The sequence below is a fragment of the Solea solea genome, chromosome 21 (genome assembly GCF_958295425.1).
Source record: "Solea solea chromosome 21, fSolSol10.1, whole genome shotgun sequence".
NCBI lineage: Eukaryota > Metazoa > Chordata > Actinopteri > Pleuronectiformes > Soleidae > Solea > Solea solea.
The window spans coordinates 2103715-2120626 of record NC_081154.1 but is presented as its reverse complement, the minus strand read 5'-3'; the positions used below and the strand labels follow the sequence as shown (position 1 = coordinate 2120626).

The 16912-nt window shown below is 40.5% G+C and overlaps 2 protein-coding genes across 3 annotated transcripts; both read left to right on the top strand.

Moving 5' to 3' along the window:
• The first annotated feature begins 1927 nt into the window (after nt 1-1927).
• Nucleotides 1928-10023, top strand: LOC131448109 (uncharacterized). 2 transcript variants are annotated; one of them, XM_058620223.1, is made up of 5 exons: nt 1928-1995; nt 2340-2451; nt 5989-6571; nt 6715-6769; nt 7628-10023. In XM_058620223.1, the coding sequence occupies exons 3-5, from the start codon at nt 6011-6013 to the stop codon at nt 7786-7788; spliced, it is 777 nt and encodes a 258-aa protein (XP_058476206.1). In that variant the 5' UTR covers nt 1928-1995; nt 2340-2451; nt 5989-6010; the 3' UTR covers nt 7789-10023. The 2 variants fall into 2 exon arrangements, with proteins under 2 accessions (XP_058476206.1, XP_058476207.1); XM_058620224.1 differs by lacking the exons at nt 1928-1995; nt 2340-2451 and having other exon boundaries at nt 5048-6571.
• Nucleotides 10024-12079: 2056 nt separating this feature from the next.
• Nucleotides 12080-16779, top strand: bhlha15 (basic helix-loop-helix family, member a15). The gene is made up of 2 exons (XM_058621094.1): nt 12080-12354; nt 14446-16779. The coding sequence occupies exon 2, from the start codon at nt 14531-14533 to the stop codon at nt 15098-15100; it is 570 nt and encodes a 189-aa protein (XP_058477077.1). The 5' UTR covers nt 12080-12354; nt 14446-14530; the 3' UTR covers nt 15101-16779.
• The last annotated feature ends 133 nt before the right edge of the window (nt 16780-16912 follow it).

Here is a 16912-nt window from a genome sequence, read left to right as displayed (position 1 = left end):
GTGCCAGCGAGGGAGCCGTGGAGCTGGGCCTCATGGGCCTCATGGGCCTCATGGGCCTCAGCTGTATCACATCCCTCAAGAGTTCTGCTCAGTGCAGGGAAAAAACAGTCGAGTGCACAGAAACACCACGGACGGTTGGGTCGAGCTGCACTCTCTGACCCGAGGACGAGTCCACGAGAGCGGCTCACAGAGGACGGACGTATAGAAACAAGAGAGGGGAACTTAAGCATTCAGCAGAATTTGAAACACCATCTGTCCATCTCTATGTCTCCTCCTCTTCTTTCTTCTTCTTCTGTCATTGCTTCACTTTAATCCCCCGTCTATATGTGGAGATGCAAAGATGGACAGCATGGTGGCGCTGTCGCCTCCTGGGAACAACATCCTGATGCTGTCTGAGTGTGAACACAGGAACTCCAGCATCAGTGATTTTGTTGCCAGGGGGAGGATTAATCCTGCAGGACCCCACTGATATCTGTGTTTCACTGTGGCAACAAGTAAATGAGATGATGTTTAGATTAAATTAGATTATATTGTAGAGTGGAGGTGAGTATCGTTGATAAGAGCAAATCAGAGATTAGAGTTAAGATTGTATACAAGTAGAGTAAAGTAGATGAGATAAGATTAAAGTAGATTAGAGTAGTAGTAGATATTAGATTATATTAAATTAGATTTGACTAGAGCAGATTAAAGTATTTTGGAGCACTTGCAATGAGATTATATTAGATTAAATTAGAGAAGATTAAAGTATATTGGAGTACTTGAGATGAGATTATATTAGATTAAATTAGAGTAAAGTATATAGGAGTACTTGAGGGGCGATTACATTAGATTAAATTAGAGTAGAGAAGAGTTGAAGTACTTTAGATTACTTTAGATGATATTATGAGATTAAGAGTACAGTAGATGAGATTAAAGAGATTCCTCTGGTCGTTCACTGCTGAGTTTGAACAGATATAGATAGAAAGCTGGTCATGAATGAACATGTACAGTAGGAGGATGAACTGTAATAGTAGTAGAGATATTTATAGCAGCAGTGATGACAGAGCAGAGTATTTTTATTTCAGCAACAGTTAAAGTCACTCATTAAACATGTTTGAACAATTCTTTGCACGGCTGTGGAGTCACTTTCTTCTGTTTTATTATTTGATATATTATTTCATTCTTTGATATTCCTTTGTTTTATCTTTCATCTCCATATATTTAAATGTATTTTTTTTTTATTACCATAATGTTATTAAGTACCAAGATAAATCGTGATGTGAACGTTTTTTTATTATTCTTATTGTTAGCGACTGTATTAGACCAAACTGAAGGGAAGAGCTGCAGTTCTCTTTTACTTCCATGAAGTCTGCTATTCTACTTTGAAGCACTAGAGGGCGCTAATGTTCACTGTTGCAGCTGCTGATGTGCGGGCACAAAAAATAAATAAATATAAATGTATGTGCAGTCACTCTATGTTGATGTAAACCCACTCATACTCAAGAAAATGCTTGATACTTTAACAGTATCATTTATTTTATTTCATTTTTACATGTAACTGACCACATTCTATATGTTTCAGAAACTGATTTTAAAAGGGAAGAATATGTCATATTTATTGATTTTGATTTGATGTGTTCACATGAAACAAATTCATAACTAAAGCAGCGACTGTGAGTCAAAGTGTGGATATTTTGCATGTGTGTGTGTGTGTGTGGTGAGAAATGATGATGAATGATGTTCATGTAGAGTATCTGTGTCTCTACATCACAACGACGGCTGTGTTACATTAGAGCGGATAAGTTATTGATCTCTGCCTCTGCTGCTGCTGCCTCTGCTGCTGCTGCTGCCTCTGCTGCTGCTGCCTCTGCTGCTGCTGCTGCTGCTGCTGCCTCTGCTGCTGCTGCCTCTGCTGCCTCTGCTGCTGCTGCTGCTGCTGCCTCTGCTGCTGCTGCTGCCTCTGCTGCTGCTGCTGCACAGAGTCCTGCAGCCTCCAGGGACAGAGCTGCTCTACATGTAAGATGTTTTTGTCCTCTCTCCGTCCTCTCGCCGTCCTTTCATATCCTTCACCCTCCCTTTATTCTTTACATCCCTCCTGTCTTCGTCCCTGCATCTCCCCCCCCCCCCCCCTCTGTAGCTGTGCATATGTTCAGCTCGTGTTTCCCGGTTTCCTTTGGATGAGCTTCCACTCATGTCGGGAGAATGAGTGGAGATCACAGACAGCAGCAAGATAAGAGGAGGAACGTGCAGCTGCAGAGAGGTGAAGTGAAGCATGTTCTGCAGCAGCAGCAGCAGCATGATATAGCAAAAAGAAAACAGCATGTCAGCTGATAACCATGTTCCTCTGTTTGTTTCTGCAGAGTTTGGGGAGTACGTGAGAGGAGGAGCCACGCTGGTGATTTCACTGGAGGGTCTGAACTGGTTTTGTAGAAGAAGAAGATGCAGTGACAAAGAAGAAAGAAAAAAGAAACGGTATCATTTTTAAAATTTTCCGTTGCTGTGATTGAGAGTCTCTCGACACAGGAGAAGTAAAGGTTGTTACTGTGTTACTGTGTCCTCTCTGGACGTGGGTATGAATGGCTCAGTACCACCATTTTCATGTCCGAGGATATCACAACTTTAAGTGTCTACAGAGACCGATATCACAGCCTTAAGTGTCTACAGAGACCGATATCACAACTTTTAGTGTCTACAGAGACCGATATCACAACTTTTAGTGTCTACAGAGACCGATATCACAACTTTAAGTGTCTACAGAGACCGATATCACAACTTTTAGTGTCTACAGAGACTGATATCACAACTTTTAGTGTCTACAGAGACCAATATCACAACTTTAAGTGTCTACAGAGACCGATATCACAACTTTTAGTGTCTACAGAGACTGATATCACAACTTTTAGTGTCTACAGAGACCGATATCTCAACTTTTAGTGTCTACAGAGACCCATATCACAACTTTAAGTGTCTACAGACACCGATATCACAGCCTTAAGTGTCTACAGAGACCGATATCACAACTTTAAGTGTCTACAGAGACCGATATCACAACTTTAAGTGTCTACAGAGACCGATATCACAACTTTTAGTGTCTACAGAGACTGATATCACAACTTTTAGTGTCTACAGAGACCGATATCTCAACTTTTAGTGTCTACAGAGACCCATATCACAACTTTAAGTGTCTACAGACACCGATATCACAGCCTTAAGTGTCTACAGAGACCGATATCACAACTTTAAGTGTCTACAGAGACCGATATCACAACTTTAAGTGTCTACAGAGACCGATATCACAACTTTTAGTGTCTACAGAGACTGATATCACAACTTTTAGTGTCTACAGAGACCGATATCTCAACTTTTAGTGTCTACAGAGACCCATATCACAACTTTAAGTGTCTACAGACACCGATATCACAGCCTTAAGTGTCTACAGAGACCGATATCACAACTTTAAGTGTCTACAGAGACCGATATCACAGCCTTAAGTATCTAAAGATATCATTATCACAGCCTTAAGTATCAACCGATATCACATCGTATCAACCGATAACACAACCTTAACTATCAACCTATATCACAGCCTTAAGTATCAACCTATATCACAGCCTTAAGTATCAACCGATATCACAGCCTTAAGTATCAACCGATGTCACAGACTTAAGTGTCAACCGATATCACAGCCTTAAGTATCTATTAATACCGATATCACAGCCTTGAGTATCTATTAATACCGATATCACAGCCTTGAGTATCAACCGATAACACAACCTTAACTATCAACCTATATCACAGCCTTATATATCAACCAATATCACAGACTTAAGTATCAACCAACATCACGGCCATAACTATCGACCGATATCACAGCCTTAAGTATCTATTAATACCGATATCACAGCCTTAAGTATTGACTTAAGTCTTTGGATCATATCGGTCTTTAATGATGTTGATTAGTATCGGACTGATACAGATGGTGAACACAGTATCGGCTCCTCTCTTCTGTTTGAACCTGACAGTTTTACAGTGTTTTCACTCTGTTCTTCTTCTCCACCTGTTACACAGTCAGGTGTTAATTTACCATAAACACAGCAGATTACAGGCTTTACTACCTGCTGCATAAGTGTTTATGTGAGTGTGTGTGTGTGTGTGTGTGTGTCCTGTTACATCCTTTACGTCACAGCCGCGGTGAGTCAGCACCTCTCTCTTCCTCTCCTGAGTCACTCATCCAGTGGTTGCCTGGTAACCACGGAGCGGAGAAACTTTCCTATTGCGTCTTTTGTCTCCACAGATGGACGGACCCTGATATTTATTCAAGCTCAGGAGTGAGTGGCCAAATAACGTCTGCGCCTGTGTGCATGCGTGCGCCCGTGTGTGTCGTCCAGATCAGTTTAGAGCACATCCTGTTGTTAACAGAATCTAAAAGTAGCTCTCTGAGCACCGGGGTTGACCTCTTAAAAAGGTGCCGTTTGTAACATTTAAAGGCAACACTTTAATATTCTACCCATAACTATGTTTTAAGTGTTTAATTGCTCTTGGTTTCGTAGCATTTTTCTATAGGCAAGGGCCTTGCGTTATGAGAGGCTGCCATTTTGTGCTTCAACAGTAGCCTGAATGGACAAACCAGCCAGAGTGGACCTTTAGAAATCCAGTATACAGAGCAAACTTTGAAAATACGTTAGATTTGTATGAAAGAGGAAGTTGTCTTTGCACACTGCCCACATTTCTTATCACTGATCAGTGTCCCAGCTTCATGTTTGCTCAACTGTGACCAGGTCAAACTTGTTTTTGTATCTTAGTGAGGACACATCATTGACATAATGCACTCCTTAGCAGCTTACACTAACTTTAACCACCACAACTAAGTGCTTAACCTTAACCCTTACCCTAAAAAGCCCCACAAGGTCAAAATGCCCTCACAAAGATAGGTTTTTTCAGTTTTTTTGGACCTCATAAAGTGATAAATACAAGTGAATTTTGGCATACTTTAAAGGCCCAGTGTGTACATTTTAGGGACAGTTAATAATTAATAATAATTAAAGGCATAAATTAAATATACGACACATAAGTATGTTTCTTTGCATGTATAAATGCTTTAAAATAAAAATAAAAATTGATTTTGTAGCTTTAGAACAAGCATTTTATATGTAATGTAGGCAAGGGCCTTGGTTTACGAGAAGCCGCCTTCTTGTGCTGCCATGTTTCTACAGGAGCCCAGATGTAAAAAACTATATCCAGAGGTTTTGCATTAGCAGTGGAGCTGCAACAAGTCCTAAAATCAGATTAGCTGTAAATACATAAAACAGTTATATGAGGTTATCTCAACGATGTACACGACAAACTGACATGTTTACAACCAACAGCTTGGGTTTGCATCCAATTACTAACAAACAAACACCCGTGATGTGCTGATGTTTGTCATTTGGTACGGAAATCATTACATTTTTTGCGAGAGTTGCGTCAGGAAAGGCTTAGGATCCTCTAAAAGAACATGCCAGACCAGACCATCAAGGAACGGGTTAGCAATGGTGTTGTTGACCGACAAGTATGCTCCACAAGTTAATGACCTGACTTAAATTTAATGCCACAGTTTCACTCAATGCATTTACATTAATATTAAAAGTCCGATTTTAGTCAGACTAAGACAATAATTTGGTTTTGTTATATACATATATTTTGTCATATAAACATAATAGTCACCTGGAAGTAAAATACCTGGATAATGTCTTTAATTCATAGTCTGATTACTCATTCATACGGTTAGTCAGACTGGAGTCAGACTTGGCGTTCTGCACATGCACCAAAATTGTCTCCCTGGTCTTTGACCCGGAAGTAGACGTCTTTCTGCAGCAACAACCACAACAGGAAACTGATCCAATACGCACTAGCTTATAGAGAGATATTGCGCCATCTGCAAATTGTCTGATTGCCCGTCTTAGTCGGACTACGGCCTTAGCTCGATTACACTGTGCACGTAAACGTACTGAGTGAAAATCTGTGTTCCAGGGATGAAGATCTCCAGTTGTGGATGTCTTCAGGTCACATGATGCTGCCTGATGAGAGGCTGCAGTGCCTTTGCATCTCTGAGCGAACAGGAAGTGCAGCCCTGAACCTGTGGAGGAACACCGGCCTCAGAACGTCCTTCCCCTCTTCTCCTCAAAACTGTCGTCTCACAGAGGGTCCAGAAGAACCCTGGATCAGCCTGGTCTTAAATACGAGGGACGTTTTCACTTTGATCACAAGGAACAGACATTTGGAGACTCAGCAGAATACGATGACAATGGATCGTCCCAAAAAGTGCATTGTCTTCTGCAGTGAGGACATACCATCGAGACTTTTTAGTGACTGTCGGACAATCGTGGAGAAAACCGATTCCCATATTAGTGATAACAACAATTCCACCGTGTTTTCCACGTCTGATCCCAACAACAACTCTGTGGTCGGTCACTGTGGAGCGACACACGGAGAGAACTTTAATCTATGCACACATAAAAGTCTTCCAGCAGACTCGTCTGGAAAAGACAGGATGGTGAAAATGAGGAAGAGTGTGTCCTTCGATAATGACGTCATGGTCTACCTGTTCGATCAGGTAAACCTAGGTTTTTAACAATGTTTTTTCCTCATACTACTTGTTTTGTCTCTTTAAACCAACATTTCATGGGCTTTAATGGGTAAATAACATATAAACATATCACTTTATTCAGCTCATTATTCCACTGTTCCTCTTCTCAGGAGAGTCCCACCATGAAGCTGCACTCTGGGCCCGATGTCACATTAGAAGACAACGGTACATGGATTTATTTTCTTATTTTATTTCATGATCTACAAACTGAAGATACAGTACTGAACTTTACCAGATGGTTAGAGTTTGTATCTGAATATTGCAGTTTCTAGGCACTATAAATATGAAGATTTTAAAGAAAACATAAAATATGAAGGTATATTATAAATGTTGAACTTCAAAACATGGCGTCCAGCAGCGGACTCAAGACAAAAAAAACTGTTTTTATTCACTTATCAAAAGCTTTTCCGACTAAAATCTATACTTTTTGACAAGAAACTGAAGTTTGAAAACCACTCACTCCACTGCACCAGAGTCCATAGAGAAAATGAACGTGTTTTGCCTGCAGGAAGCTGTGGGAGTTGCTGGTTTACTGCTGCCTTATTTGGGAAGTTTGTGTCATTTAAGTCACTATCAATAAAGGATTTATTGATAGTGACTTTACAAACTAACAATAATTGAGCTTATTGGTGAAGGCAGCAGTGGATGAACTCACGTGGATCGTGATTTTCTCTAGAAAGTGAGTGGATCACACAGTGAAGCTAACATTTGTTTCCATATTATGACAGTAAAACTAAACATAAAGAAACATTTTCTGAATTTATCTACAGTCTACAAAACTTTAAGCGCAAACACTTCTATTGTATTTCAAAGTAAAAGAAGTAAGATTCACTATATTTCTTAGTACACTTTAAAAAAAAAGGCGTCTGATGGTTAAATAAGATCCGGGCGTGACAGCAGCTTTAACTTTAACTCTTGTGTTTAACTTGAATGTTTGTAAATCCTGTTAAACCTGGACACTGCAGGCTTATTGGCAGTTGATCGTCATTAATTGAGTGTTTGCTCTGGGTTTTTGGCCCGCAGGCCTGGAGTGGGAAGACGACTTCTCGGCTCTGGAGGAGAGCCTCCATGTTGGCCGTGTCAGCTGCGCCTCCTCTCAGCCTCCGTGCAGGCTGCAGCGTTACCTCGTGTCTCAGGCCTGCCTCTTCCTCACACACGTCGCAGAGTCAGACCTTGAGCTGTGAGATAAACGGCTCGGTGTCACTGTGGCAGTCAAATACGCAGCCAAAGGCCATCTCACTGTCACCGTGGCCTAACGTGACATCCACACTTGTTTTCCTTCCAAACGTCCAGCCTTGGTCTCATGGAAAAAGTGACTAATCGCTGCAGATCTGCGTCCTCTTCACCTCTTACTCATCTCTCTCCTGTGTTATGATGAGTCAGGGGATTTTAATGGCTTTTCCTCTCTCTCCCTCTCTCTCTCTCTCTCTCTCTCTGCTCTAAATGGATCCAGTTAAAGCACCTGCTGTTCGTGACATCACGGCACTTCAGGACTGTGTGACAGTGCATTTCAGCGTCGACAGTTGACACAACCACTGGCTGTGATGTGATAAACCTGCCGGTTGCGTAACAGTGCTGGTGCCTGAGCTATGAAACATTAGTATTTCCTTTTAAATTCTCATGTGTGAGTGAAATCAAGAGTCCATATTTAAAGAGATTCCCGGTTGTTGTTGTTGTTGTTGTTGTTGTTGTTTACTCGGTTTGTTTTTGCTTGAACATACTGTAGCATTCTCGTGTTGACGACCGGTTTGCTCGACTCATTACTGAGGGTGTATCCAGCTGGGAATTTATCAGCGGCTGTGGCTAAACAAACAAAGCGTGAGCTCCGGGGGTCAGTGGAGGCAGAAACAGAACAAACTAACAGAGCAACAGATACTGTTTCCACAGACAGAGGCAACCAGCATCAGCAGGGTGCGCTTGATTAGATACAGTGTACTCCAGGAGCAGAGGAAACCTGGCAGGACCAGTGTCTCACACACACACACACACGTTGTTCAAGGACATCAAAAACCAAAAGAGAGGTGGGAGCAACACACCTGTAAGATTCACACATACACAGTCATGTGAACGCTTCCCATTCATTTGAATGGAGCAGCGTTGTTTTTGCTCTGATTTGTTCGTATGAGTGCGAACGCAGTTGAAAAATGTTCATCGACGGCTAATCAAAGCTCATTTTTACATATAAAGTCAATGCAAAGATACGAGTAGAGGCTAATGTCGCGTTGGCCAGGCAATTGTGAGTTGTGCGAACATCGCGGCACAACACATAGCGCTAATGGTGAGTACGAACGCAGCACAGTCACGTTAGCTCAAACACAGTCAAACACGGCTCGGACAAGGTCGGGCTCCCTGTTAACGATGTTTATCGTTGGACTAAACACACTCAACATTACCAGCACAACATTTAGCAATATTAGCAACTCTAGCTACGTAGTTAGACACTTCAATAGTGGACAAAATTGCTCAGAGTGTTCGGCTGCTTCTTGTGTCAGGTAAACAAAAGCACACTGACCGACAATAGAGTAATCATTAGACCTTAAATACATCAACAGTTGATTGGGATGTCAATAATCAATAACATGGAGGAATTCAGCCGGCTTAGCATATTTTAATTTTCGCCCATAAATTTCTGTTTTTTTGTTGGACTAAATGCCCCATTAGCAACTCCAGCTACGTAGTTAGCTATAACAGAAACCGCTCTGCTAACCGCTGCTAGCACAAAACGTCACACCCGCCCTCTGTCAAGACTTATGTTGTGTTCCATTCACAACTTGGAACGTTCCAGAAAGAAGTTGGGGGAGGGGCGGGGGTTCATGGACAAAAACATATCCCAGGCTAGCTATTGTTAGCAATATGTTGTATTTTGTGCACACGAACAGTGCAAAATGAAACAGTATTATATGTACGACTGATTTACTGTGAAACAAATACGACAGAAGTTATATTGTTCACATTTATGAACAGATGAAGCAGCATCGAGCGCCGCTGAACTGCTCTGTGCGTCTGTTGCTTTGCTTTGCTTGTGTTGTGTGAGGCAGAAGTTCATAAACGTTCAAATATGTTCTGCAAATGTACCAACGCAGGTGCTACAACCATTAATGTGATGCAGCTCAAACACTACACACCCTCAACACAGCTGTTGGCTAAAATATACACAGAATTGTGGTTTCTTGTGCAAAGTTTGCACATTTTTTACGCTCATTATTAGCCGCGAGGAATAGGGAAATTGTACTTGAAATGAAACATGATGGAATAAAACCTGTACTGAACACTCTGTTAAAATACTCTGTAAAATATGTATATCTGGGGAGAAGTGAATGATTACAAAATGGCCAATTAAAGAATAAAAAACAGACAGTTTCATCCATTCACAACAACAACGACCCACTTTTCTTAGCTTCAAAGCAAGACCACAACACACACACACACACACACAAACACACGCACACACGCACACAAACACACACACGCACACACACACACACAAACACACGCACACACGCACACAAACACACACACGCACACAAACACACACACACACACGCACACACACACACACACACACACACGTGCACCTCCCAAAGCAAAGACAAACGAACAATCTCAAGCTGCACCTCCTTCAAACGAAGAGGCGTTAAAGCTAGATAAACAAGAATCCCACATAAATTAGGCAAAGCGAGTCATTACCTGTGGGCAGGAGCAGGGAGGAGCAGGGAGGAGCAGGGAGGGGCTCCATGTTAATCCACAGCAGTGACAAGGAGCCATTTTGTGTGGAGGGAGAGGTCCAGGTGTCAATAATAATCCAATCAGTGATGTCGCTTCCTCAGTGTCATAGTCCTGCCTGACATGAAATCAGCTAAATATAAATGATTTTAATGTTTGAAAATGATAAAAATGAAGATATTTGGTGAAAACAAAATGACTGAATTACAAAAAACAAATTCAAACAGAGTGCTAGAGGGGAAAAGAATCTAGTGTCAACAATATTTGTAGTTGTAGTTGTTAAAAGTACAACTTTATTACCGGTTATTGGTACTTGGATTTCCAACATGGTGGGTCGGAGCACTTTGAACTACAAATGCTTCACATTTCAAATTCACATATAATCTGTACTTCACTTTGTTATTCATATTTTGGCAACTTTTACTCCACTACATTTGTGTGTACTTTTACTGTTTCCGTTATTCATTACTACCAAATAAAGCCAGAAGAGAACATTTCAGAGCCGTATTTATGACTCTACTGTCGCTCGATTCTAGCTCCTCCCTCCTTTATACTTTTACTTCTAAAACTTCAGTACATTTAGTCTCAGAAAATGATTTTGATACTTAAGTATAGTAAATGTCATATACTTTAAGACTTATACCTAAATAATATTATAAAAAAGTGACTTCAACTCCTACTTGTGGTCCGATTCTTTCCTCTGAACTCAACTATCTGCTGCTGCATCAACGGTTGAGTGTGACGCCCCAGGTCAAACAGACACAGTGGGATTACCGCAGATTACGTGTCCATCTGGGGGAGAAGTAACTTGGCAATAATGATTGAAAACACAAACTACAGGTCAAGCAGCAGCACAGCAGCAGTTATTCTGCTTTTGTTTTATTTCCACTATATTCTCTCGAGTTCCAGAGGCAAAGAAATAAGCAAATCTTCAGGACTGTATTCAAATGAAGCAGCGTGAGGTGATAAAAACCACAATGGAAATAATGTTAACTGCTCACAATTAAAGGTAAAGAGCAGTTAACAGGAGGAGCAGGAGGAGGAGGAGGAGCCACTTTACCCTTAATAACAGGCAAAAGAAAAAAATATGACATGTCATTCTGTGAAAACAGTCTGTGGTCGACGTTTGAAATAAAATTAACTTAAAACACTCAATTCATATTTATGAATTATTTAGCACAAAACAATGTACAAAGTGCGTAAAAGTGCAAAAATATAGTCTAAGACAAGTTAAAAAACAAGTTTAGTGAATTTATTCAGATAAGAAATGTTCATTTTAACATATAAAAAAACTGAAAATCCAAGTATGTTACCAGAAAATGACTTCGGTAGAAGTTGATATTATAACTTAAAGTATATAATATTTACTACACTTAAGTATTTAAAAGTTATTTTCTGATAAAAAAACAACTTACATTTTGGAATAAAAGTATTAAAAATGTACATGAAGCACTAGGATTGAGCCATGGTCGTTCAGTGGTAGGGTGAGTTGCCTTTCAACTGGAAGGTTGTAGGATCAATTCCGGGCCCACGTTGCAGTGTGTGAATGGGTGTAAAGCAGCTCATCAAGACGCTCTATAGAGAAGCTCTACAAAAATACAGACCATAATGTCAACTCTCGTACTGTAGCTTTAACATAGGGGGGTTAAAACTCACCTAGTGTTGCTTTAATGGTTGTAAGAGTGTTTTGTTTTCTCTCTCTCTCTGGTGTGTGTGTGTGGGGGGGGGGGGGGGGTCTGCTGCTGCTCTGCTGCTCTGCTGCTCTGTGATTGGCTGAGCAGATCGACGTGTACATGTGTCAGTGCTGCTGCTGCAGCTGCTGCAGGTTGATTCCACTCACATGTGACAGAGAAACAGATCATGCTGCTTCTCTCTGCTCTGCTCTGGCCTTTGACCACTTACTTTCTCCTGGAAAACTCTCCTCTTCATCATCATCATCACCATCAGTAGGAAGGAGAAGGAGAAGAAGAAGGAGAAGAAGAAGAAGAAGAAGAGGAGAAGAAGGAAAAGTTGCTTCAAAATCCAGGGTAAGACTTTTTAAATCCACTCTTTGATCCAAACTTTGACTGAATCTTTAGTCGCTTTATCTCACATCAGATTAAACCTGTGGTGGAAACATTTGAAGGGAAGTTGTTTAAAAATAAATAAACAAATATATTAAGTTGTCCAGAAAATGGAAAAATAAATTCATAAATAAATGTCAAAATGACTTTGGAGGAGCAAAGAAACCAAATAACTAAAAATGTCAAACTTACTAATTCATTACAACCATCAGTTAATAATTGATTCATCAGTTTGAGTTTGAGAAGCAAAGAAAACTGGGAAAAAAAGACATTTGTGGGTTATTTTGAAATTTGGGAACCTCCAATTCACATTTCTTAACAATTTTCGTTAAATTTAATTACAATTACTACATGAATCTTGATAATGGATCGTTTTTCAGCTTCTTCAATGTTTTCTTTGCTCCATTTGACAAATTTGACAAAGAAATGATTAAAACTGAATTATTTTGTGGACAAAACACTGATCAGCATTAACATTAGTTAGTGCACACGCAAATCTATGTAAATCTGCTTTATCCTGTTTAAATGTAAACATCAGCATTGATATTTACAGTGTTTGTGTTGGTGTCTACTCACTTTTACACAAGCAGCAAGTATTGGGAATTAAATTATACACAAAATAATAAAGATTAGTAGTAAAAAAATAATCTGTTAATGCAAAAATAATTGAAATAATGTGGATAATCTGCATTATTTACGTGTTAATGTTTCAGTTTCACTTTCAAAACCTTTCAAAGTGAAGTGTAAAAGCAGTGGAGGTGATGAAGTGGTGAAGTGGTGAAGTGTGTGTGTGTTTAACCTTGAAATGGACATAATCTCAGGACTGTGGGGATAAGAGAGGACGCAGATTAACAGCGGACAGAAACATCATGGAATTTTCACACTGGAAAAGACTGATTAGATACAACAGAGATGTTTGAACTGGAGACTGAGACTCAACTCCTGCTGTAAATGAAGGATTAGTGGATTAAGTGGAGAGAGAAAACTCCCTTAAAGTGAACCAATCAGCACCTTACCTTGAAATCATGACAAACATCTTTATCACAGAGAAACCACCACTCATTCCTCTTTATCCATAAAAAGATCAACTGTTTCAAACTTCTGTTTACATTTCCTTAAATAACGACAACGTCTATAAATGTGTTTTCTTTGTCATTAAGGAAGTGGTAAAACAAACACTTGACATTTTCTTAACCTCGTGTCACAAACTGAAGACATTCCGTTTCAAGTCGGACTGAAACTAACTATTATTTCCATATTCAGTCCATAAAATGCCTGAAAGTGTTGATTGTTGTTTCTTAAACCTGGAAATGATGATGTCCTCAAATGTCTCGTTTTGTCCACAAACCAAAAATGATTCACTTTTAATGATTTTGGAGCAAAGAAACCAGAAAATATTCACATTTACTTGTTTCAATTCTTTAAAGTTTAGTTAACAATTAATTTAGTTTTAACCGTCTTAACACTGAAAATATTATTAATAAACATGTGAGTCCGACTAAAACTGGACACTGAAAATACACATAAACATGTTAGTCTGACTGCAGTCATCAAAATAGATGAAGATTAATACAGTAATCGAGTGCTTTGTTTGTTTGTTCCATAAAATGTCTGATAATTGTTACAAATTGGCAAATTGGTGGTTCCCAAATTTCAAAATAAGAGCACCTACAAATGTCTTGCTTAAATTTTTCACCATTTTTCTTTGTGTCTATAGCAACAAAGAATCAAGGAACCAAAACTCAAACTGATGAATCAATTATTAACTGATGGTGATAATCAGTTAGTTAGTTTGATTTGTGGTTAACTGGTTCTGGTTCCTTTGCTCCTCCACAATAAAGAAACCAGAAAAACTTAATTATCAAACAAAAGATAATCAATTTGAAGTTTATATTCCATTTTCTAGACCGACAACTATTTAATGAATCAAGAACAAAGATCAAAGATCAAATCCAAACTCTAAGTGAAAATGAAAATAATCATTGTTTTTTAGACCTAAATTCCATGTTTGTAAAATTGAAAACGACAAATGTCTCCTTTTGTTTTCCCTTCCAGGTCTTTTGAAGCTGTTGACCTGTCAGAGAAAGACAGCGAGGACAGTGAAGGAGGACGAAGCAGCAGCAGCAGCAGCAGCAGGAGGATGAAGTCCAAAAGAAAAGCTGTGAAAGCATCCAGCAGAACCTGGTCTGACCCAGAGCCAGAACTGGAGCCAGACACAGAACCAGAACCCGGCTCCAGTGAGCAGGAAGGCTCGGAGGCGTCGGTGCGGATCGGCGGCTCCTGGAGAGGCTCTCTGAGGAGCGGGGACAGGGGACGTCAGGGAGGCGGGGCCGGAGGACGCTGGCGGAGACAACACGGCTCCAGCACCAAAGAGCGCAGCGTCCGGCGCCTGGAGAGCAACGAGCGCGAACGCCAGCGCATGCACAAACTCAACAACGCCTTCCAGGCGCTGCGCGAGGCCATCCCGCACGTCAAGACGGACAAGAAGCTGTCCAAGATCGAGACGCTCACCCTGGCTAAGAACTACATCAAGGCTCTGACCACCATCGTCCTGGACCTGTCGGGGGCGTGTCTGCCCGCGGGCGGGGACGCGGCGGAGGCCAGTGCCGCCAAACTGCTCCAGTGCTACCAGCAACACCTGGAGGAGGAGGGTGAGGAAGGTCTCACCCAGTACCTCACCCACATGCACAGCTTCAGCCAACACAGCTAACACTAGCTGCACGGCAGGGTCAAAGGTCAGGAGGGCAAACGAGGGCCTGGTCTCCAACATAGGACAAAGACTTTTAGACCTGGTTCAGACCTGGTTTTAGCATCCATCCTGAGTGATCCGATCATGTGTGAACACTCTCAATCTGTCCTAAGAGTGTCCTCAGATCTGATCCCATGTGGACAGTTCAGGTGTGGACACTCCCAATCTGTCCTCAGATCTGCTCACAAAAACCACATTCGGAAGTTGTTTTCGGGACAAACGAGACCACATTCCTGAGCCGCGTGTCCAGAAAATGTCAGAAAGTGTTCCTCAGACCTCGAAATGATGCTGTTCTCAAATGTCTCGTTTTGTCCACAAAACAAAATGATTCAGTTTGAATTATTTCTTTGTTTTATGGAGCAAAGAAACCAGAAAATATTCACATTTAAGAGCCTGAAAAATCAGAGAAACTTGCTTTAATTATTTAAAAAAAACACTGATAATAGTTGAAGATTCATTTAGTAACCGATTAATCAGGAAATAGTTTCAACGCCACAATCTTAACACTCAATACGTCGTGCTAATCCGACTTAAACAATACTTACTTTAGTAATTCTGACTGCAATTGTACGAACTGTAGAATTTCTCAAAAGTCGCACACAGATAAAAACATGTCGGGCTCACTTTTTGAATAAGTTTAAGCTCGAAGAAGTGAATATTTTTAAGCTAACGGATAGTAGCTCGAAATGTTAACTGATGCTAGCTAGCATGCTAGCTGCTACGTCTTTTATTAATAACAACAATAATAAAAATAATAATAATTCCCAGCAGGCTGCACACTGAGGCGGAAACGTACTCATGGTTATGTTTTTCCTAATAGTTAAGTTTTATTTATTAACTTAAGTTACTAGTTTGAAAGAACTTTATTGACAACAGAAGAAATGTAAGTGTCCATTGTCGTAACGACATTGTGTTTGAGACAGTTGTGTGTATTTTCTCTGACCACATGTGACCGCGTACAGGAGACGACGCATTTTTAACGCCAGGCGTGATCAGTGGAACGTTAGCATGATTCCACTGGTGGACGGACGTTAATGCCAGATCTGAACGGACTCACAGAGTGGGTTTTTCTCTGACCCGAGCAGCAGACTGATCTGACCACAGCTCTGCTCCTTCATGGATTTGAGGACCAATCACACGGCAAGACACAAACAAACGTGAACACTCAGAAATGAAGGGCTAAAATCTCTCGCCATGTCTTTTTTTTAATGTTATATTTTTATTATTATTAACATTATTCGTCTTCTCTGGTTTGAGCTGAGGACTTTAGTGTTTGTTCTCCTTTGTCTTATCTTGTGTGATCTTCTTCTTCTTCTTTGTGTGTGCTCTCTGTCGCCTGCAGTCGTTAACTGTCACACCAAGAGAGGCGGAGTCAAGCAGCAGCGGGACCCAAATATTGAATATGTTGAAGCTTGAAAAGTCGCTATTTGCTCATCACCAATTTTAAGAAAACAACCGTAACTCGTCTTACAGGTTGTGCAAATGTGTGGTAGCTGTAGCTGGAAGGCAGAGAAGATGTTGTGCGAGTGCATTTTATTTGACTTTTTTGTGTGTGTGTGTGTGTGTGTGTGTGTCGATCAAACGACCAAAAGAAGGAGGAGAAACTATTTGATAAGTTCAATAAACACGTTATTTATTGACGAGAAGTGTTACTTTGACCCATGCATGACATGAACACAGTTCCAGGTAAATACATTTAGAAATGTAGGTTATCCTACGACGTCACTGCGAGGGTGAATTCAAGAAGCAGAAGAAGAAGTGTAAATAAAAGAA